Genomic DNA, 25403 nt, shown 5'->3' with positions numbered 1-25403 from the left:
GGCGTGTCTATGAATTTTTCATAAAATAAAAATATATCAGAATAAAGAATAAAATGACGTATGATTCATTACTATGGCATGCACTGAAGTCCAGATATAAATTTGCAAAGTACAGTGGCACATCATTTTGACGCGGACAGTAGTTAAATGGTAGCGTTTAAATATTTTCCATAAAGCATAAAGCCCTCACTCATCAACATCAAAACCGCTCAGTATAGAGCCACGACATTTTCACGAATATTTATGTGTTGTGAAAGAAGTAAAAGTACTAATTAATGAGAAAGTACTAAGAATTAGGGATGTGCGAGTACTCGAAAATTCGAGTCGAGTCGAGTAGTGGGTACTCGATTCGAGTGTTTCGAGTAGCATTACGAATTTCGAGTCGAGTTGAGTTGTTTTTGTTACAGAGCTGTCGAGGTCATCAAGTTCAGAAATCTGCCTACAGGAAGACCCATCATGAAACTCATGTAATAATATCGGTTTTTAAATTGATAATTCCTTCTAATGCCTTGGCCTGGGAGTTTCAGTTTACTGTATGCATAGCAGTCAACCACTACCGTAGTCCACGACGTGGGCGCCGAATACCTTTTCATCTTCCGACTCGGCAGCGCATTCGAAGCAATCGGAGTGGACCCCTGAATCGTAATTATACTTTTTTATGCGATATTTTTATACCCTACCATATTTTCTTTACTCAGACACCGAGATTACACAAAAAATTGTTAATAAAAAAAATACTTAACTCTTAGGTTTTAGCGGACAAAGCCACTTTTTTCTGGTGTTTTATATCATAAGTGGTGCCATCTTTTAGTCTTTTACATTTCTAGGTATTTCCGATATTAATTTTCGTTTATTCCCATGTTGTGTATTTTCCCTCTTGAACTTACAAAACAAGAGTCACCTAGGTTGATTAAACGAAGTGAGAAATTAATTTTTTTGTCCACAAAACTAAAGCTATGATCTATATTTCGTTTGCTTCATCCACTTAAATTCCAAGAAGATTCAATGATCAATAAAAATCGTTGATATTATTTTTAATAAAAAATTCCCAAGGTTCTCAATCTTGAAATTTTTGCTAGAAAGTACTTGTCCAGCCACACAAGTGAGTAGCGAAAGGCAAATGCAGATGCTGGGAGTAGTACTGTAAAATGGAGACGTAAAAATCTGCAGCCTGAACAGATAGAACAAATGATTTTTCAGCATGAGAATTTGAAAGGATCAAATATATATGATTCATGTATGAATTTAATCTTTATAACGCCGGTTTAGAGACTGGAAGCTTAATCCACTCTACGCCTCAGATCTCTTCGGACTCCGCCACCGCTTACGACTCTGCCCGTCTGGACCCTCGCCACCGACTTGACCCTGCCTTCTTGGACAACGATTTCGCCTTACGGACCACACCACGCCACAGCACCTCGCTTCCATCGGAAGCAGAGACATCGCGACACAGTCCCGTCGCTAAAGGGGCGCCCGGGGGGCCGCAGCTGACTGGGCTCGTACCTACCTTTCGAACCCGGTCACTGTGGTTATCACCTCCGGGTGGTGCCTTTGCCCAAAGCGACACGCCCAGGTTGTCTCGGCCGCTACCCCAGGCACTAGAGTCTAACTCATTGCACGCCTGGGGGACACGGTCGGGTCCCCTCGTTAGGGTGTTAGGCCCCAAACAAGCCCTCCCTGTCCTTCCCAACGAGCCATCTGGCCGCCATGGATTCCATGGCGGCCCAAGCAACCTCCGGCTCCACACCAGCAGCACCTCGGCCAACCAGCTCTAACACCAAGACACCATTTGGCGGACATCCGACGCTTTACAGCGCCCGGATGGCAGCCCAGGACCTGCCCCATAGACAGGGCAACCAGATGCCACCATCGCACGAATCCTCCGACTCACGAGGCTCCGTGGAAACGGGGGAAACCTCAACGGCCCTCTTAAGGTCCTTATCATCGGCTCTCTTTAGGGCCTCAAACGCGGCAAACGCTTCCCAGATGGAAGAAATGGAACACGATGAGTCCCATTCATCATCCGGATCATCAACGGCCCTCTTAAGGCCCTCGTCAGCGCCATCAGGAGCATTTATCATGCCAAAAACCCGCAAAAGAGGAGCAAACTCGCCTCCAACCGTGCTTTCTAAGCACCCGGTGTCAACCTCAAACAGGTTCACGCCGATTCAGCCGCAGGAAGATGATAGGGCAGCTCCAATCATCCCAGATACCGCCCCAGAAGCGAACGGAAAACCACAACGGGCACTTGCCCGGCGCCGCCCACCGGCGATTATGATATATAGCATATCTAACTACAGAGAATCCATGGCCCTCATTAAGTCGGTCTGCAAAGGTGAATTCACGGCAGATATCAGAAAGAACTTCACCAGAATCCTAGTGGACACCCCAGAGGACCACGCCGCCGTAATGGCCTTGCTCAAAAAAGAGGAAGCTGAATCAAGCAGCTGGCCGTTGAGGGAAGACAAGCAAACTTCCTTCCTCATCAGGAATCTAGAAGCAGACTTCGACATAGACTACCTACGGGAACTCTTCGAGGCAGAAGGGGTCCCAGTCACATCCCTCAGAACCATCCGTGCACGAAACGGAGAAAAGAAAGATCTTCATCAGCTCACCGTCCGTCCCACTGAAGAGTGGCCGGCGAAGCGCATTGGCAAACTCAAGAAGATTGGCTTCGTCAAATTCTATCTAAAGCCATACCAACACGACAGGCCACAGATGTGTTTCAACTGTAACAGGTTCGGGCACTCAAGCACCTACTGCACAGCGGCTCCACGATGCTGGAAATGCGCCGGAGATCACTATGGCACAAAATGCACCCTCGCCAAAGAGGAGCCAGCAACATGCTTTAAATGCAAGGGAATCCACCCGGCCATGTCACGGAAATGCCCCGTGTTTAAGAAGCACCTCGAGCGCATGCGCAAGCAACGAGGCTTACAACAAACCACCCAGGAGCAGCCCCAAGCTCCAAAACCCACTGAAATCGCTCCAACGGCCCCGCCACAAAAGACAGCAGCACAATTCCCCAGCCTTGGCCGTCAAAACCCATGGGGAACCGGATTACAAAATCCAACATCTCGCCCTAGAAACACCCAGCGCCAACGACTGGACGTAAATATTCCGAACCAGGACCCAGCCCAACAACCATCTGCCTCTGCACCTCCTCCGCCTCCAACGAACTATACTCCTGATCTGGACAACCTGGATCTTGGCTCCATCCTAAAACAACTGCTGGCGATCTCCTTACAGACGCAGCAACAATTACAGCTTCAGACGAGCCTTCTCACGAAGATGCTCGAAAAACTGGCGGCCCTTTCCGTTCCCTGAACGGAGAGCAACGCTGCCCCGCTTCATAGTAGCTCTGTGGAACGCAAATGGAGGTTTGCAGTGGAAATCCGCAGAGCTGCTAACATTTCTGAAAACTCACGCAGTAGACGTCGTCCTCGTCACATAAACGAAACTACATCCATGGAAACACTGGCGCCTTCCAGGATACAACATCATCAGGAACGACAGAGAACCCAAACCACCGGAATATAACGCAGCAGGGGGAACGGCCGTTCTCCTTAAAGATGGCCTTAAAGGCAACGAAATCAGTCTCCAAGACACTGCCCCACTTGAAGTCACGGCTGTGAAACTTGACACGCCGTCCGGCCCCTTCCAGATTGCAGCGGTTTACCACAAACCAGGAAAAACCTTCCCTGCAGAAAGCTACGCAGCATTATTCCCGGACAACATGCCGGCACTGATAGGAGGTGACTTTAACGCAAAACACGGCTCCTGGCATACTGTTTCTCCAAACCCAAGAGGAGACAAACTGCGACACTGGCTAAATGTAAAGAAACTTCGGGCGCTTGGACCAAGGCAGCCGACGCACTTCCACACAAATGGAACATCAGATGTCTTGGACATATTTCTACTTACGGAAACCAACATGTCCCTCTCCTGTCACACCACAACAGCTCTTGAAAGCGACCATCTCCCGGTCCTCCTCTATATCGGGCTGAGACCTACCCGGATGCCACCACCTATGCACAGAAGCTTCTGTAGAGCGGACTGGCCAGCCTACCGGCAACGCATTATCGACCTGCTACCACCATCAAAACTAGACCTGGACGAACCCGATCAAGTTGACGAAGCAGTCTCCCAGATAACAACCGCAATAACTTCTGCCGCAAACGCCTGCATTCCTCTCACCAGACACCAAGTCCCTGACTACCTCTCCCTGCCCACCAGCATAACCAAAGTCATCCACAAGAAAAACGCAGCCCGGAGACGTTTCCAAAAGCACCAAAACCCCGATACCAAACGCCTCTACCAAACCCTCAAAAGAAACGTTGCGGCAGAAGTTCGCGAATTCCGCCAGAAAGCCTGGAACAATAAACTTGCGTCCCTGAATCAAGAAGATGGCAGCATCTGGAAAATGGCCCGCTCCCTGCAGAGCAAACATGTCCGGACTCCACCTCTAAAAACCCCAAACGGCCTGGCCTGCAGCGATGCGGAAAAAACCGAAGCAGCGGCGGACTATCTGGAGAACGCCTTCAAGCCAAACCCCCAAACACCCGACACAGCGGATCTCCAACTCCTCACGGAGCAGACTCCACATCCGCCAGCAACAGAAGACAATCCGCCAAACATCTCCACTCAGGAAGTAATTGCGGTAATAAAATCACTGCCTTCCAAGAAGTCGCCAGGACCGGACGATATTCGACACGAGCACCTGAAGCAACTTCCCATCGGAGCTGCATCTTTCCTAGCAATCATATTCTCCGCCTGCATCAGACTTGGCTACTTCCCTGCAGCATGGAAGAAGGCTAAAATCATATGCCTGCCAAAACCAGGAAAGCCGCCCTCGAAAGTCGACAGCTATAGACCAATTTCTCTCCTAGACAATTTGGGAAAACTCCTAGAGAAATTAATGCTGCCACACTTGCAAAAATTCTTAGCAGACAAAAACATCTTGCCATCATTCCAATTTGGGTTCAGGAGGGATCACTCAACGCTCCATGCTCTACTCCACGCGACGAGCTTCATTTCCAGCGCCCTAAATTCCAAACAGGTGTGTGCGGCAGCATTTTTAGATGTGTCAAAAGCGTTTGACAAGGTTTGGCACAACGGCCTCATCTGGAAGCTTCAGAACCTCGGCTTCCCTGATTGGCAGCAACAACTCCTTCGCAGCTTTCTGGACTCCCGATCCTTCAGAGTCTCCTGGAGAGGAGAGCCATCATCTGAACGCACAATAGGAGCCGGTGTCCCACAGGGCTCCGTCCTGGCCCCACATCTGTACTCCGTCTACACATCCGACTTCCCCCGAGATCATGGATGGAACACCACCGTCAGCCTATACGCTGACAACACCGCCATCCTAAGCAAATCATATTCCATGACAGGCGCTGCTAAACGTCTCAAGACTGCCCTCAAAACGGCTGAAAATTGGTGCAACAAGTGGCGCACTGCACTAAACGCGACAAAAACTCAAACAGTACTATTTCGCGGAAGAAAACGGCCCGTCAAACTCCCCGAGCTACGCCTCCTGAAACAAACTATCCCGTGGAAGACACACGCCTCATACCTAGGTGTCGAGCTCGAGGAAAAGCTCAGATACCACCGCCACATCGCAAACATCCTGCAGAAGACACGCGCAGCACAAATCACACTCAGAACCCTACTGACTTCGGAGGACATCTACCTAAAAGACCGCCTCAGAATATATAGGGCAATATTCATACCCCGCCTACTCTACGCCTCACCCATATGGTCCGGCTCCCTAACAAAAAGAGACAAACTCCAGATAGAAATTCGCATCTGCAAAATATTAAGAACCATCCTGAAGATCTTGCCCCGCTTAGGAAACGACTACCTGCACGAGATTGCTGAGGAGCCAACCCTGACATCAAGGATGAGAGAAGAGGCACTCAAGTTCTACGAGAAAGCAGCCCACAGCACAGTCCCAATTATACAAAGCTTATCAAACGACGTCCCACAATGGTGGGACACCTACAGGCGGCCAATATCGGCAACGAACCTGGCCGAACACCAGCCCCCTACGAGAGATTAATTTTCCAAACCAATTAATCACCAGCGCGGGAAGCCGCGTACAAACCAGCAGCAAAGGCTGAGAGCCCGAAGGGCGAAAAGCTGAAACCCGTTCCCCCAGAGAACGGGCACATCCTCACTTGCGGTTAATCTTTATTTGAATCGTGCAGATGCCTTTTTTGAGGACTCTTCCTAGCAGTTTGGATGCGTAAATCAATTAAATTTTCGATATATTACTAGAGGTTAATTCATTTCAATTTTGCTCATGGAACTGTTTAAGACATTTTAATTTCAATTCATCACCCAATTCTGACACGAAAGGGTGGTTTCCTGTTATTTTTTATTGCCTAAATCGAAAGATTATTACTCCTGGAGCACGCATTCTACGCTTTTAGATTTTTAAATGACGATATCTATTTTTCGCGATTAAATGAAAATTGAAAATTTTCAAGCGCGCGTAAACGCAACTGCTTAGTATGAATGATGGGAAAACTCCGTGTGACGTCGTTCTGGTTCCCGCTGCCGCCCTGTGAGGTGACCTTGGGGCGAGGATATGTGCGCCGCTGCGATGCAGGCTGCTAGCAGGTAGCGTAGAGTAGCCTGCTAGCAACTAGCGCTTGGCTTAAATAAGGATTATTAATACCCTATCAAACTAAGGAAACTTTCCGACCATAGGCAGTTTTAATAGGTGATTATTAAGAGATGTTTCCCTGAGCTCTGTACCTCATGCATGCATTGGTAATCTCAGACGATGTAAAACTCCTAAACTAGGTCCCTGTGACGTCACGTGGAGTGGCGTAACTAAGAATATGCTTTGGGGGTATGGGATGGCGCCCCGCCCCACCCCCACGCAACGGGGGTGCAGGAAATGTTTTGACAACTTACATGCCTGGAAATACATTTTACATCATTTTGGCACCAAGTTTTTTACTTTAATCAGATGCAGTTATTATGCGTCAAAACTAGACAATAGTTTTAAATATTTTGTTTATTCCTCTGAGAATTTAGGGGGGGATCTATCCCCTCATCCCCATAGTTACGCCACTGTTAACGGGTACCTTTCCTTGGTAATATTATAATTATATATATATATATATATACACAATGTTTTGGAAAATATGATATGCACGTGGCACGTAATATAAATAGTTCAATATATATATATATAAAAAAGAAAGTCGAAAATCGTGTTAGTTAGAACACTTATAACTCGAGAACGGCAGCACCGATTTCAATGAGATTTGGTTCTTTGGATTCGTCTCAGGCGGGGTTAACATATAGGCCATTAAAAAAAGGATAATTTCACAAAAAAATTCATCTCTTTCCTATGGACATGCTTTTAGGAGTTATAGTAACACAACAATTGATAAGTCGGTCAAAACTACAAATTAAATAATTTGTTTTGTTTTTACCACTTTAATAACTGAATTTAGTAACAATATAACACTTTAATTACTAAATATATTCAAAATATTAATTAAATTGAAATTACATTTTTTAAATTTAATTCGAGCTGATTGTAAGCCCAGCCGTGGCCCAGTTCGAGTTGACACTTCACTACCGTGTTTGTAAACAAATCTCTAAGCAATTGTTGACAAACGGTAATGTCCGTGTTCCTGTCGAGGAATCGAGTAGTTTTAACTCATTTCCTTGGAATGATTGCAAATTAGTTTCAGTGAGCTCATCAACAAAGAGTTCCAGAATATGATTGATCACCAAAAGAATCAAAGATGGTTGATTTAGCGAGCAAGAACGAAGATGTAGATGACTAAAACGAGGTAAATTCAAATAGTTCGTACTCTGCATGGATTCGAATCTTTTAAATGTGTAACAAACGAAGACGAAATCACCAACTATCTATCTGAATATTTTAAGTCCTTGGACGTACCTGGCTTACCAAGGCACGATTTAGAGAAAAAATGTAGTTTCTATGCTCATGATCTTTCGAAGCCTAAACCAACCATAACTATCCAACGGAACGTGTTTGATCATAAAAAAATTGGTGATGAATGTGATTCACGCAACTTTACTCAAAGGAAAATTCAAAGGTTAGGAAGTCCTCATTCCGTAGATTCCATGATCTCAACTCATATGCCCTTTTGAGCTTAAACGTATTCAATTTACAATTCGTGTTGCATTCGTGATAACGATTAAAAAATCGCATGGTCATTCTTTCAGTTTTTGTGTTGTTTGTGCTCATGTGCTAATGAAAACCCATGATTTTCTCATGGTCAATTTAGCGTGCTATGTTCACGAGTCGATAAACTATCCTCTGTATTTCTTCCTTCGCTTCAAGTGCGTAGCTAGGATAGGGGGTTTTGGGCGCAGCTAATACCACGGGTCTGTAGGGTATAGAAAACTCGCTAAGGTAAGCGGGAAGTGTGGGGGCACTTCCCCCAGACATTTTTTAAGATAAATTGTTCAAAATAGTGGGTTTTGTGGCTGTGTGAATAGTTAAATATGTTTTGTTTGTTAGTCATCCGTCCCCCTAATATTAATAACAAAATCTTTCATAAAAAAATTCTCTAAGCTCTTGGGGGGGTTTATCCCCCAAAACCTCCCCTCGCTGCGTCACTGCTTTGCTTCGCTATATTTATTTAGCTTCATCCGCTTCATCTTGCGCCTGATAACAAAACAAAAACTGTTGTTTCTCAGAAGGTGCTTGACGCAAGACATTAAACCCGAATGTGTAGGGCTCACCGTGGTGCGTTTACGCATGCAGTACGTTTACGCAGTGCATTTTTTCCAAACAGAGATACTAAAACTGGCGCGCCTTAAGTCATTTAATACGAATGCTGCTTCATAGGGGCTTTTCTTGCACGATTTTGAGCATCAGTCAAGCGTCGGTTTGGGGTCGTGTCAACCTGCCCCCTGAATGGGCCAAGTGTATGCAACAGACTTGGACCTAAAAACATTTTTTTACAGCTAATTACGCAAATAGCCAACAACTGAATGCGTATACTTTTTATTTCATGAGCTGCTTTATTAAACCACGATGCCCAAAATTTCTTAAGCTAAAACGTAAGAAAATTTGTTGAAAAAAATCCGCGTAAACGTGCTCCGATCCAACCTATGTAGATTCAGTAAAGAAAATGTCTTTCTGAAAAGCAATTTTGGTACTCATTTACGTAGTTTTATTGAATTTGTATCCTTATTTTATTATAATAAATTAAACATGATTAAAAACGATACAGCCGCTCTTGATTTATAAATGGTGTAAGTAAACTGTAAGTTCATTGATTGTTAGGCGGTACGAAGTTCGCCGGGTCAGCTAGTATATATATATTTAACACATAATCCCGGAGAATCCAAAGCATCGAATACAGCCTTACTTTGACTTCCCGTCCATAGTTTTAGTGTCAAGAAACCGATCGGTTCGATTCGAGAAATAAGAAAAGTAGGTGGTACTTAGAGGTAGATGGCGGCTGAGCAGACGGGCAAGCTCCTCGGAGCGGCGGCGGCGTCGCGTTATGTTTTTGTCTCCGCGCTGGCACACTCCCAGTATGTCGCTCTCCTCAGTGAATCACCCCTTTGAGCAGGTCCTTTCTAAAATGGTTCTTTAAAGCGAAAAATTTATTTTTAAATTTTACCGCTTCATTTTATCCACTCAAACACAGCTGGAGGAGGACGAGAAAAACCGTCAACACGTAAATGTCTATTTTCCATTTCAAAAGCACGAGGCGTTCGCGGAAGATTTATCGTCTCCCACTGAAAAAAGTGTGTCGCACGTATTCAAAGAGAGCGGCTACAGAGGAAAGAGTCCCATTATCCCCGCAGGGAAATTGAGAAAGCATATTTTTTAAATGTCTTTAGGAACAATAAATGCTTGGAATTGTTAAAGTAAAGTAAAACATGGCCCATTAATTGAAGAGATTTTTTTCTGATACAAAGGGTTTAACTTTCGAGTTATTTTTATTATAGTAGCATCAAATTTTTGACATGTAATTTTTCCAAGGCTGTTAAAAAATTATTTTACTATCTAGAGCTAATTTTTTAATAAACGAAGAAATATTATCACTAAAAATATGAATCTTAACATTATTAAAAGCTTGCTAAAGATATTGATAATGGTAGTGGTCATTAAATGGATATATTAGAAAATTTGCAAATGAATGACAATGTTAAAGACAAAATGACAAAGATAAAGGCGATAAAAGTATAACGAGACCGTTTCCACCTGCCCAAACAAAAGAATTCTCTTTTCAGAGTGAGTGCTGTAATCCGACAAAGAAAATCTCAACGGGTCATCTCATAGGAAAGCAGTTAGTGATCGCCGATTCATGATATCAATGCTGCAGTCGTTTCAATAGCTTCAGACGTTAGGCCATGTAGGTACATAGAATTTGGGAAACATAGCCGAAGACCTCTATATTCCTGAAACGCAAAGTTTTGCGCACATAAACTCTCGATTTGAAATCATATAAACGAGTGAGCACGATGAAAAGAAGAGAGAAAGTGATAGCAGCAAGGGCGTTTGGCCCAACGGCTCCGATGTCGAATCCTTCCCACACTCACCACAAAAATTCCCTCGAGAACAAGGAACCCCTAACCCTGAATGCGAGGAATTCACGCGTCTGCGATTCAACGCCCTGAGAGCTCTACCCTCACCTATCCAATCTCGGGGTTGAAGCACTGAGAGTGCGTCTAAGATTGTTACGTATCACTGAACGATTGAAGAGCGGGCTGCGCTGAGAGAAGCCAACCGGAGAGCCACCGCCCAAGCCTGCGAAAGAGATCTGCCCTGCACTCAACGGCTCACTCGCGTACACCATTTGCTGGTAAAATCAACAGCATCGAATCTCTCAAGACGACCGTCACGCACTGCAGTCGACCAAATCGATAAAAGATGGACAAAATCAATAACGCCGTCATTATTATGAATGCATTTGATTTAAGGATGATCCCTCTTGCTTATGATCCTCCGAGACAGAATTTCAAGTTATTTTTACGTATTTTCAATGGCTAAGCTGTTTTTAAGCTTTTGTTCAAACGATTATTTGGAAAATTCAATTGGAGTCCTCTGCAATTTCCACATTTGTAAATATGAATTATAACCCGATAAAACTGAATTAAATACTTTCAAGGATTGATAATTTTTATTTTTAGAAAATATTTTGATAATAAATTGTGTTTTTCAGCCAAGAGATCATTTGCTACCTCCGCAATTTTTCGATTGGATTTGACACCGCAATTATTTTTTTTTAGAATTTTAGCATGTGGCTATGATTATACTGATACTGTACTGCATGGATTGTTTTAAATGAATAGGTAAGTAATGACTAATTCCCGTTAGGAAGACACAGTCAATTTTAGATCTCCTTGGAACTAGCCAATGTATTCGGGAGTATTTTTTAAAACTATGTTCCTCCTTTCAGATTTTCAATGGATTTCAATTTCTCCGTTAGAGTTTTGCAAGAATAAAAGTTTCGTAAAACAATATTTAAAAAACCCTATTTCACTCTGAAGTTAGAACCAAATTTGTTCCGATTCCCATAAGCTCATTTCGTGCATGGGGATTTGTTAACCAGATCACCAGACACACAAGTTGGTGTGAGCATTTTGATGTATAATAGCATGTAGTTTAGTATTTTATTACAAGAGTAAATTTTTGAAAAAATTCCAAATCTCCCACAATCGTCATAAAGAGCAAATCTTAAACACTCATACTATTCCTCTGATAATTCCTCGCCACTTTTTTCATTCTTATGACTCAATTCCTCTAGATTAAGTGCATTTATTTTCCCCAGCGGGTAGCAGCGGGTAGCTGAACCAATTTCGTTCGTTAAACCACTGAAATAGTAGAAATCGAGGCGTATTAAGTAGTCCAATACGCATCGTATCTTAAATGGCAGGGATTATATTGCACTTTCGACAAATATCTCTTGCATATCAAGACGCTAGACATATCTCGTTTACACTAAAACCTAACCAGTGGGTTTTTTTCAGGTAAAAAGCAAAGATATAAAATACGCATCATCGATTTTGAACCTGCCAGGTTCTTTCCTATCACATTTCAGTTTTTTTCAGAATATATTCTTTGACTTCTCGATGAAGAATTTCTGAAAGCAATTGCATGATGCGTCAGTGCTTTCATTCCATGCTGTAGCTACGAAGTCCGGATTCGATTCATTTAGAATCAGACCAAATTAAATGAAGTTACATTCATCAAATAAATAAATATTCCGTTTTAGTTTTAGGCTAATCATAATTTTGATTGGCCTTTTCTCGTGGAGTTTGACTCCAGCATCGGTAGCTCAGTCGCGTCGGCGTCCGTCCTCGTCGGCTCTTTGGTGCCACGAAGGCAAACGATGCACGTTGCTTCACGTGCCATCATTCCAAGTTTTCACCGACCCGACCCCATCAATTAAGTGGGACTCACGGGCGTCTACATACTGTTGAAAACAAAAGAGCGTGATTTCCACAGCCATGAAATAAGTCTCCAAATGTATTCTATGCTATGCATACATTAAAATCTTGGAGATTTATGCGGTAAATATTGGATTTATTTCGGGGCGTTCAATGAACTGGAGAGGTCTAAATCTCTCGTGAGAGGGCGACTCCTCCCGAATATTTCGTCTCTTCCCAAACGCCCACGCACCGAACAACTCCAAAATTAGATTCTTCAAATATCTGAGTAATTTACGGCGAAAACTAAATATTATATTTCAGCGCGCACCAAAAGCGACCGTCGAGATCTCGCAATTAAAGGAAAATCTGCTCATTCGGAAGATCATCCTCATCCTTGATGCACACACATTATAATCTTCTCATGATGTGGTCCGAGATAATACCTATATCAAGTAATGTTCTGCAGACGGGCATTCACAACGGAATTCCCTCATCATCCATTTAATTACCACTACTTTATGTTAACGATTTTATGATTTTTAGCCATAATGCGAAAGTTTTCATAGTTAATAAGTTAATGTGACACGCTGATCGCAACTGTAATTCAAATGAATCAAATAAATTCTTAAAAACAACTTTTCCTACTTTTATAAGATAAAAATAAATAAAATTTCGTAAATGACATCCGCTCCTCCAAAAATTAATTTAATGCAATCCGTCTCATTTGATGTCGAACCCTTCACATTAAAGGGTTTGGATTGCGATTATTTAATTCAAGCAAAAACCTGGTTACCTAAGAGTTTTAGCAATTGCTCAGGTTATTTCCCCTACGCCATGAACTAGCCACGTAACACTCCCACGTTTCCCTCCAACTGCAATGATAAGACCGGAAAAATCATTGGAATGAATACTATTCATTGAATAGCTCACAGGAGTGTACATGATAACTTAAAGAGCGAGGAGATGGGAAGTGGCTGAGAAGCGAGAAGTAACCCGTTCGGAGTGAGTGTGTGACGTCATCAACTCATGTGGGAAAGGAACGTCGATTGCTCCCCGTGAAAAAATAGGCAATTGATCGAAAATATCAATCTCTCTCTTCTCACTATAGTCAACAGTCAGTGCAACAAAGGGGAATTGGGCGGTCGGAGGGCAGGATCTGATCCTCGCAAGGATGACACAAGGATGAACGCAATATGGTGGTTTCCTATTATTTTTTAATTGCCTAAGTCGAAAGATTATTATTCCTGGAGTACGTATTTCACGCTTTTAGATTTTTATATAACGATATCTATTTTTCGCTATTAAATGAAAAGTGAAAATTTTCAAGAGCGCGAAAACGCGACGGGTAAGTACGAATGCCGGGAAAAACTCCGCGTGACGTCGTTCTTCTTCCCGCTGCCGCAATTGAGGTGACCTTGGTGCGAGGCTCTGAGCGCTGATACGACGCAGGCTGCTAGCAGGTAGCTGAGTACCTTGCTAGCTGGTAGCGCTTGGCTTAAATAAGGATTATTAATACCTTATCAAACGAAGAAAACTTTCCGACCTTAGCCAGTTTTATTAGGTGATAATTAAGACATGTTTCCCTTAGCTCTGTGCCTCATGCATGCATTGGTAATCTCAGACGATGTAAAACACTTATCTACTCGTATAGAAACTAGGTCCCTGTGACGTCACGTGGAGTGGCATCGCATGGGCGCCAATCTGGCCTTTTTCAAATGTGGATAAAATTGACCCTTGCCATTCGTCTAAACCGGTATTTCTAAAACCAAATAATTTTTATATTACGAATACACTAATGGTGTGTAACGAATCGCAATCAATGCCTTTCGTATTCTCTGATGAAGGAAACTACCCTATTATCACTGCCGCCCACTCGAATCTTCCTGAATCAGAATTTGGCATGACCGCGCGTCCCGCCAAAATTGTGTGGATATCGACGCCCTCGACAGCAGCGGCCCGCCACCGATTCACAGCGAGATGAGAGGCCCTCGCGTTTACACTGCGCACGTACCGACCTCGATCGGAACCACGGCGCGTTTACACGTCTACACGTTACCATCGTAACTCACTGCTGCCCTCGTTGTGGAATTGATATAGATAACAACTGACGACGTGACTGCGTGAGAAAATTGAAATCCTGGAAATAAAGAAGCAAAAGAATATTAATGTTTTCATGCGCTAAAACTAAAGCTAGACCGAACTGTCGGTAAAACGTTAAAGAATATACGATTTATTATGAGAATCTGTCCAAAATTCAACAATATTCATGCAATAAGGACAGTAGTTATATCGCTTTGCTACGTTTAAAATTAGAATATACTCAGTCGTTAATTGGTCACCTTATTATAATACTGTCTTTCCGTTACTTTGACAATATTTTCATTATACGTTCAATGGTGTCAGGCTCAACTTTGTGGAAGTTGAAGTTCACAAATGAAAAAACGACTTCGTTTTCTTCCACTAATTTATTTTTACGGTACGACATGTTTCGACCTTGAGCGGTCATTTACGAGTACAAAATTTTGTCAAAGGTCGGGTAAATTTATACCAGGAAGGGACTTGGGAAGGTTGGAGGGGGAAGTGGGTGCTAGGAGGGACTTCTACCATTTCCCCCCTCCAACCTTCCCAAGTCCCTTCCTGGTATAAATTTACCCGACCTTTGACAAAATTTTGTACTCGTAAATGACCGCTCAAGGTCGAAACATGTCGTACCGTAAAAATAAATCAGTGGAAGAAAACGAAGTCGTTTTTTCATTTGTGATATTTTCATTAAATCAAAAACTAACTTCACATTCACCTAAGAAATGTTGCATCGACACGCCAGCCACCACAGTCACAAATAGGGTGCGAATCGACATGCGGAGACAGGTGGAGTGAAAGGGGACGGAAGAAACACCGCAAAAGCTGTTCCGATAAAAAAAATGCCAACTTTGATCGTTATTTATGAAGTGTAACGAGATCTCAATCGGCGGTTTCGACGTATTTACCACGTGAGAATGAATCCCAGTTTTCCTCCATCTTTTCCTGTGTGTGTGTGTACTTTGTATAAAATTGCATTGACAAATGAATCATATGCCCCCGCATTGTCATTATCGCCCACTCTAGCTCCACTCTGCCGGTATGCAAGGGGAAGAAGGGAAGATCCACGTGACTTATGTTAGTAGTAATGTCAACCAAGAAACGAGCGGCGCGCCTGGCGGCAGGAGCACCTTTGAGGCAGCGTTTGAAGGAATGACAGAATACGACTAAGCGGTTGAAATGTTTGCCCCAGGGACTTTAAAATATGATATTTAAAATTTGATGTGCAAAAAATTTTATTCAAGTTCAAAGGTCACAAAAATGAGTTTTTTGCATTTTTTGGCCAAACGGTTAGTTTTATGATAAACATTGCTCAGACCAAAATTGTAGATCAGAAAATTATCTACAAAATTGTTATTTCCATTTTTTCTCTAAGATTTACCGTTTATGAGAAAAAACCTTTTAAATAATAGTTAATAATGTTCCAATAATGTTCGGAGAACGCAACAATATAGTCAAGCATATTACGGAGAATACAGCTCCAGCCTACATTCGAAAGGCTTTTTCTCAGAAACGGTAAATCTTAGAGAAATAATAGAAATGACAATTTCGTAGATAATGTTCTGATCTACAATTTTGATCTGAGCAACGTTTATCATAAAACTAACCGTTTGGCCAAAAATGCAAAAAACTCATTTTTGTGACCTTTGACCTTGAATAAATTTTTTTTCACACACGGGATCGATGGGGACTTTTCAGCATTTGATTATACTGGTATCCTTGAGGTTCATGCAAATTTTCAGCTTGTTGGCAATTTATGCAATGGTCAATGTCTATTTTGACCGGACTATTATGTAAAGATTATGCATTAAAGACATGCAGGCACTTACTAATGTAGGTACATAAAAATTGAGGATCATAGAAGCCTAGGGGGATTAGTGCAATTTTTTTGGAGATAATTGTTGGTAGGGTACACAATATTTTTGTCGCAAAGACATACAAGTAAATGACTGAATCTATTTGTATATGCTTATTAGTGATTCACTGGTATCCATTTGCCAAAAAAGTATTGTGTATCCCACAAATCATTACCTGTACCTATCTCCAGAAATAAAAAATTCACTTATCCCCCATGGCTCATAAGGTCCCCAATTTTAAGTGTGCATACATAATAATAATAATTGTACCTTGGCCATACTTCAACTAGAAAAACCACCTGAATTCAAATGATGTGTAATAATATCTCTTTCACTTCATTAATGTCTCTTACGTTTTGAAATTTTGATTTGATCACTATTTTTGTGAAGTATGCACTAAAAATTGGAATGGGAAACCGCGGATTGATAGTGATTTTATGCTCATCGAGCAGTTCAGTACAGTGTCCTAAGTTTTATGTAACAAAAGTAAATTTGGGAGATTCAGGCGCAATAGTAAGTGTGGAACCCAAATTGGAAATGGGAAGGATTCACTTTGTTACTTTTCATTAATATAAATGCACTTCGAGTTATAAATGAATAACTGCATCTGAAATATTTTCACACTGGTTACGGTTGGCTATATGGTTTTTGAAACTTCCGACCAGATTCGGTAGGCTACCGAAAATCATCTGTAACCAACCGAGTTCGATAGGCCTTCTATGATCATCATCTGCATCCTTCTTCCTGTTTCCAATTTGGTTTCCGCACATACCATTACTTACGCCTGGAACCTTCTAATTTACTTATATTACATCAAGCGTAGGGAATTATACTGTATTATAAAGTCCATAGCCCGATGGACATAAAATCACTGTCAATCTTTGGTATCCAATACCAGTAAACATGTTCACAATAAAATATTGATCCTTAATTGTTATTCGGAAGTTAAGTCGTTAAGCACACCTGACCGACAATCGGGAGATCCGGGTTCGAACCCCGACTAAGTCAAATATTTTTTCATGACGAACTTCAACTGTTGGTGTATTTAACTTTGCAACCGTGCGCGTGACTGCGTACAAAGTCACTTGTTCCTATAGTGCCATGACTATAATTTCATTGTATTTTTTCAATTTTACTATAAGGACCGTTTTAAATATTATTTTGACGTGTGTTGGTTACAACCCATGTTTATAGGTATGAGCTTTTTCACCAACTTTTTACTATGTAAGTTTAGACTGTGGTAGAACGGTGGAACGAACGTACCATGGGCGTAGCGTTCCAATTTATTCTTCAAAACTTATCCTTATTCGTTTTACCTGAGAATTTTGTTGAGCCCTGATCCACATGTTAAAGACTAATTTCTGTTATGAACCAGATTTCATGAACAAAAACCAACTTAAAAAATAAAGGGTTGTTACGAAACGTAATCCCATATTTTTTTACTTATTTGAAGCAATAACACCTCTTTCCTTACGTGATCCCTACAAAATCCTGTCCTAATTTTTGCGCGGGTGAAAGGAAATTAGATAAAATAATTAATATAGCAGTGTGCAGACGACATTGGCAGCCAATAAAGATTGACCCTCTCCTAAGACACGTGACGTCACGCGATTGCCACGCCACAGTGGCCCGTGTAATAGCCTTCAACCCCTTCTCATCCTCAATCTACTCCCCGTGACGTCGTCCAGCAAAAGCCAAGCGATCCAACCACCACCACCGAAGGGGATTTCCCACCCTTCACGCCACACATCATCCTTCCTAACCCCCCCCCCCCACCCACCCACCCCCGTCCACCCCCCCTGACTCGCAGTGCGCTTGCCTGTGCCAAAGATGCCCACGCGACGGTGCGAGCGAGTTGCCTACCCCTGAACCAAGTCCAAGAAAGTCGAGTTTTTCCTCTTTTTTTCCGTCCGCAGGGAAAATGTTGGATGTTGGGAGGAGGGCGAGGAACAAAGGAACCGATTCAGGTTGAAAGTCCTTTCACCAACATCCGCTGCGCCATCCGCGCGCGTTTTATCACGATCAGCCACAACTGCGTAAGAATTAAAATGAAACCTACTGCATCACACGTGCATTTTCATCCACAGTAAAATACAAATTAATCTAGCAACCTGCCCACTAATCTTTTTATCTATCCAGTAAATGCTTTGGTCAATCAAACTGAAACATCACTGACATGAGTGATTCCACGCTCGTATGAGCGGAATGACTTCCACGGGGACGACGTGGGAATGGCCGATTCCATTCTTTCATTCATTCATTCCCTTCCAGCTGCACTCACTTCGTGCGATGCCTCGCCTCGATTTCAGTGGTCACCCCCAACCATCACCAATCAACAGCAAATAAACGCGCGTAAATTCCATTGAAGTCAGCGTCAAATGCCGCCTCACACAGAAAAACCTGGAAAATAATTGGGTGTTCGCTCCCTGCTACCACAGAAAATCAACTTCCGAAAAAGAGTGGTCTCCATAGTTTAAATTAAAGAAAAGAAAAAACAAAGCCGCGCCCTGCAACGAGTATTCATTCATGCCATTCGCACAATGGCGCCTATTAATGAAATTAAATGTCAAAACTCGAGTCATAAAAAAATGTCAGTTTTACGAAGGAAATTGATTGATGGCTCAAATTATTGCGACTCATTCCTCAAATCCTCTCAACTCTCTTCAGCGACAACTTTTCTTCCAATCCTTCGGTGGCCGCTTGAAACAGGCTTCAGTGCATTTGGGGGAGGGACAACTCCGAAGAAAAAATGTTTTTCACATACTTTTCGGTGGGATGACCCACCATTCTCAAAGAGAGAGAAAGGAAAAAGGACTACTGATGTATTCAGCGATATATTCAGCCCCTTGGTCGGTTTGAACGCTTTTTCCACCCAGATGTGCGCCAATTCACGGGCTCTCGCCTCAACGCGAGTGGCATTTTCTGGAAGAAATTCGACGAAGGAAAGGGAAAAGCACTGGTCGAATGAAGTATTGTGGGAGGCGTTGTGTTGGGGAACAGAGTCAACGAATGGATTGGTGGAGTGGCATTCGGATAGAGACTGCCGTGGTGCATTCTCCAATGTACTTAGTGGGCAGGACAGAAATTGCAGGATAGTCGGTATAGGACATTAAAGGATAAGCACCAGGGAGATGGGGAAGGTTAGTCGATGACTGGTGGGGAGGGGTAGCGGAATAAGAAGCAGCACTTGCATCTCGGGCGGTTGCTTGGTGACGAGGAAGGAAGAGGGGCGGAGGGCAGGTGGATCGGAATATGTTGCGCAGGTTGGCTGCTTTTCTGTGTGTGACAGAGGGGCAGGGATGGAGGAGAGACTGGAAGTACTATGTGGTTTGTGTGCTGACGCAGTGGCGGATACAGGCGGGGGGCGCCCCCCCCCCCCTCCCTTGCGGGTCCGTCCGTATTGCCAAACATTGCAGAATCACAATTGTGACTTTTTTTATATCACAAGATGGCATTGTCTTATACATGCGTGTAATTACTTTCAATAAAATTTTCTTTTACTCTGCCTGTGACTTGATCATTTTTTATTACGATAAAAGTAAAGGTAGCTCAAGATATCTTTTGCGACCCCCCCCCCCTTGTATCAGCTACTGTGCTGATGACGGGGTAGAGGTCTCTCAGGATTTAGTTTATTTTATTTTCTGGGTGGGTACCTACCAGGAAAGTTGAATGTGGTGGTGAGGTTCGGTCAGTGGTGGTCATTGATTTGTTTTGGTGCGCGGGGTGTGCTTGCGAGGAGACGGTGACAGAATTTTCTTTTTCAGGAGAGGCTCCGGATGGAAGGGCTTGGAAGAAGAAGTGCCGCGTGGAAGAAGAAGAATGAGAGAAGGCGCCAAGATGGTCCCTTCCCTGGTGGCGGGTTTATTTTAAATCGCGTAACGTAACTTCACATATTTATTGAACCCCGCCAAACATGTAATCTATATTCGCCTCGGTACAGCGTGTGAAGATCATTGTTGCTGACGTTTCGACTCAGGGTAAAGTATAATTCCACAAAAAAAAAGATTCGACGATGATAAAGTCGCCCTTAAGGGTCAACCTATTTCCCCTGCCGAGACATCAGCAGTTGCAATATACAATATATTAATTTTCTTAAGGAAAGACATCAAAACAAAAATAGCGAACCATTATATCAGGTAAATCATTTTTTTAAGTAAAAATGTTTCTAGCTAAAATAAGCCGTATTCACAAATTTTCGTGGATGGCAGTTGACGTTCAAAACAGACGCATGACGTCGTCAAACCGCAGCGTTTCCATGGCAGCGCCCAATCCCTCTGTATTCCTCACTGCGACTCAAGTGCTTCGGTAGCTGCCAATGTTCCGATGACCCAATGCTCTGATTACGAAAATACTAGGGGGCTATTTCAAGCAAGACTCAGCGAAACTTTGCATGGCTGTAACATTCTCCTCATCGAGCACGAAGCCACGGTATATAATGGACGCCACAATTTTGACGAAGGGATAAATTTGGACCAACGCCTCCAATTTTACGGTCGCGAGGACGCGGGTCACCAAAGTGCCTGTTAGGGGAGCGCTGACCCCAGGGTCCGGAGTTTGATTCCCCGATGAAGTCTACCCTTTGCAAATTAACTAGTTTTCCATAGTATTGACTTAAATGCAACAATTTTAAATGTATTTATATCTATGGTAGCCAATCGATAGAATGATTTATTACACAGTGTAACTTGATTGTAATTACTCGAGAGGTGTCCTCTTACTCTGGAAGGTGAGGTGGGTAGGCATTGGTTAGCGGGCAGTCGCACTCACGCCGAGTTTCATATGGAAATGCAGCTCCATCGAAGTGAAGTAATGGATCGAAAGAGGTAGAAATGAAGTTTGCATCGTGGATAATTGCCAATTACTTTCATGATGACAATACACCCCCCAAATGACAACCGGGAATACCGCATCTGTCCGGGTACCCACTATAACAGCTCCCAGAAAGAAAGGGTTCGGTCCCAGCAAACATGTAGGTACTCACAGATATCGTCATCCATCGTGGGAAATGGAGCGTGTTGCGCCGTCCAAAACCGCCGCCGTCTTCGGCGTTACTCTGAATGCAGCGGGGTCGCACTAGACCATCAGCAGCAGCTCCTCGTGAAAGGGGCGTGCCGCTCAGCAGCCATGGTGAGCAGGATTAATAGGCACACCCTTCTTCTGACAAGGGCACATCCTTCACGGCAGCCACTGTGCTCGCGTTTGGGGCCCCCAATTATTATTCAGACGGCCCCCGTCGGAGTCAGTGAACTCGGCCGCTTCCTTATATTAATCGCACATCACAACACTGTTTCGCTGTTACGATCAATGCAGCTGAATCTCAAGATTCGGCCAACTCGCGTGACGTAGGCTCTCGCCGTAAGTCACTCATTCGAACCCCTTTTGTTTACTGCAGCACAGACAGAAGGGCAGTGACGACACACACTTAGGAGTCTGCCGGATGGTCGTGAATAGCAAAATTAATGTCGGTCATTCGATCAATGCAATAGAATTTTTCGGATCGATTGAAGAATTCGTGCACTCGTTTGATTTTGTTTGGTACCCGAAAGTGAAAGATACACGGAGTGTACACTATCGCTCAGTACAACCGGTGGAAATGCAATTATTAAAAGGTAGATATTCTTCCGGTTAAGGCAGGTTTCCATGGAGCATTTCGCAGCTGAAAAAACACGCTGATGCATAAGGAAAACAAGAATTGGGGAGACAGAATGGAATAATGTTCAAGCATCCATCAAGAAAGATAGCCAAACAAAAACACTTTTGTGGATTTGCGAAAGCCGTCCATTGGAGAGTTATTCCGTGCTCTTACGAAAGCTTGACCCGAAGGCAGGCACGCGCACGCATCCGTTTCTTATGATTTAACTTACAAGTTGATTCCTTTCACAATAGATGGTCCAATGAAAAATTGACTACGGGCAACTCGCTAAAGAAGTGCTATGGAAGTCGCTGACACTTCAGTCAGATGTTACGAATCGTTCAATGGATTGATTTCGCTCCTTAGTGGAGAATTAAATACATACGGCCACTTCCAACGGGATCCACTCGTGCCTCGAGGAAAAAAAACACCAAAAGCTGCTAGGACCTCAGCAAATTTCTTTTGAGAAATCCGCGATCGTTACACCTGAAGACTGCTTTCGTGCACTACCGCGACTCATTTCCAAAATTTGAAGAAACCACAACCAGCATGACAGTCGCCGTTAGGAAATTCCACCGTTCAATTCCTCGTGCCCAATAATTTCCAAATAAACGACACAAGACAGGCGATGAAAACAACGCAAAATCACTGATCACTCTCCGATGTTCGCTGTCACACTGTGGGTGATTATTCCAAAGTAATTTCCAATCGCAGCAGAAGCGCCAGGGGCACCATTTCACCGGGCACGCAACAAGTGCACGCAAGTCCTCCTACTTCGGGACTCCGCGCGCGGCTGTGGGACCAAAACAATCCCGGAAGAAAGCGGAGGAGGAAAGGGAGAAAAACAAACCGCATGCGCGAATCGAAAATATATTTTAAAAACAACTGCCGACACGCGCGCGCGTAAACGGCCGCTGCCAGAATGAAAGACGAGTGAAGAGCCCTTCGGGCGCAAGCGAACAAAACGGGCGACGCAGTTGAAGATCGAGTTGCGCGTAGACAGAGAGAGGGAGTGTATAGCGTGACAGCGACACGGTCCGTGAGCAAAGACAAGAAGAGGCGGGCGGGGAGGGCAAGGGTAGGTTGGCAGACGACGGAGAGAAAGATGGCCGAGCCCGCGTCTATAAGCGAGACCGAGGCAAAAGAGGGGAGCGGAGCGTATGAAGAGCGCCACGCACCTGACATCAGCCGCGATATTATATGTATATCGGAACACGATCATATTTGAAAATCGACATTTGGCGATTGCAATAACTAACGATGGGAAGATAGCCAACGTCTTATCGGATCCAACGACGGTATCGCGATAAGATCACCCGATGCAAAACCGCCTCCCGATAAAGTATCACGATACAGCGGATGATTATATGAATCGCCGATATCGGCGTTTTATTTCGATTTTAAATTTTATGTCTATTAAATTTAGAACTCAAGAAGAAGAGGCTTTATTTGAATAACACCTATTAACACGTACTTAGATATTCATTATGCAGATTCTTCCCGCTTTCTGGAGCGATGCGGACTTAGGGTCTATCAACGAAGGCTATAGCCAACTGCGCAGCCACCTTGAGTCGTCTTTCGCATGTTAGCCGCACCGCACGTTTATGGACACTGAAATAATAACTGGTGTTGGTGAGTTGGCGGACGACAGCTTCAGTCTGAGGGGAAAAAAATACTTTCGTCGGCCTTCTAATTTCACGAACCCTCTGGACCAACTGCTGAGTTGCCCTTCCAACATCATTGAAGCAGGGATTAATAAGCATGCCCGCCACCGCCGGGATTTGCACCCAGGCCTTCGGCATGGAGACCCACTGCGGTAGCCACCACGCCAACACGACGTTCACTGAAATATAAAGTTTCAACTCCCAGAGAGGTCTGCGAACCATTCAGCATTGAGGTACTTACCTAAGTCGAGTGTGGACCACTACGACCCTCCGCTCATAAAGACCCTCCTTTCAGCCGTCAATAAAACTTGTGCCTTGCTCATAACAACATTCACCGGTGATTCGGCGACAAAGTTTCGAAAAGACATTATAAACCGCTTCCGACTCAACTTTTCCCCATTAATCTCAGTATCCCGGTTTATTTTAGTGTCGAGTGGAGGCGGTCCACAGGTGCAGAATGCAGAGATGCGAATTCATGTCAACGTAACGAAGAGATTCAGAACACCGACACGACACGCCATGTTTGATAGAAAAGCGAATCGATCGGAATTGGAAGAGAGGCGAAGTTCACGTCATAAGGAGCTGTTATAGAGAGGTGCTTGGAAAACCACGAATCCCAGAACACAGGACATTCCATCCCCGTGCAATTCACCGATTTCTGACCTCACTGTTCGTTTCCTTGAATCTGCACTGCTACGCAGTTCACTCGTGGAATTAACGCGAAAAAAAGCCTTGATTCTGAATTTGATTGGAGGAGGAGAGAGAAGAAAGAATGCCCAACTACGAGACTAACAAGAGGAGAGGCGGGGCGAGGGACGGATTAGTGAATCCCTCCCTCCATTTGGCTATGGTTGGCCAATGCTTCCTTTTCTGTCTTGGAAATATTGGAAATATCCATCTTATCCACGAGGCGATACAGAAAAACAAAAATGAGTAAAAAATGGGGACCGTGAGCAGCGGAAGGCCTCATATTAATTTCTGGAAAAATCGAAGAGACAGTAATTTGTAAGGTGGAATGACATTTTTATTTCACCATTTTATTCATCAGATCTAACAAACAATGTTTATAAATAATTGATGAATAATTAAAAGCCACTCGTATGCGCACATACCGGCCGTTTTACACGAGGCCATAGGCAGACCCAGGGGGGGGGGGGGGGCACGTGCCCCCCCCCCCTAGACCCTCAAAAATATGCAAGATTTTTAATACGGTCCCATTATCATTGCGATCGTTTTGTATTAGGAGGTATCCTTGTGCCCCACCCAGAACAAAATCCTGGATACGGCCTTGCTTGTGCCTCTCCCAGAAAAAAATCCTGGATCCGCCCCTGTATACAAAATACATATAACACAATCTAACGGGTACTGCATGGCTTCCAGTATTCCCTCTACACGCATGCGGACACGATACACGCGTGCGAGCGTACACATGTGTATGTGTATGTACACATTTAATGGGTATGCGTGTTTATTTTGGAGTACATTTGATTGTATACGTCAGTGCTAAACGTGTAGCATAGAAAGTACATATCGGTTTTGTAGATTATGATAGCCATCTGAATTGCGCTGTTCAAATTTTTCGAAAAAAATTAATTAATTTAATTTTCAAACATATCTCCTTCGTTTGTTTTGTTGTTGTTAAATTGTTCATTTAAAATATTTTTTAGGTTTTTTTTAAGGGCTACTAGTTACTCTTTTTAAGGTCCTTTTAATTCCTTAATTTTGAAAGGGGTTAGTTTAAAGGGTATAAATAAGATGGGGCTCGCTTGTAATTATAGAGACATTAAA

At 43.5% G+C, this 25403-nt stretch overlaps 1 protein-coding gene across 1 annotated transcript in view; it reads right to left on the bottom strand.

Annotated features, from left to right (window-relative positions):
• LOC124166034 (dystrophin, isoforms A/C/F/G/H-like) overlaps positions 1 to 22874 on the bottom strand; it is a 957857-nt gene extending 934983 nt beyond the window's left edge. The window contains exon 1 of the mRNA XM_046543616.1: positions 21301 to 22874. Coding sequence (XP_046399572.1) covers positions 21301 to 21316 — 16 coding nt within the window. The 5' untranslated portion in view covers positions 21317 to 22874. The remainder of the gene's footprint in view (positions 1 to 21300) is intronic.
• Between the last annotated feature and the right edge of the window lie 2529 nt (positions 22875 to 25403).

Source organism: Ischnura elegans, chromosome 9, assembly GCF_921293095.1.
Source record: "Ischnura elegans chromosome 9, ioIscEleg1.1, whole genome shotgun sequence".
Classification (NCBI taxonomy): Eukaryota; Metazoa; Arthropoda; class Insecta; order Odonata; family Coenagrionidae; genus Ischnura; species Ischnura elegans.
This window is presented reverse-complemented; position numbering and strand designations above follow the sequence as displayed.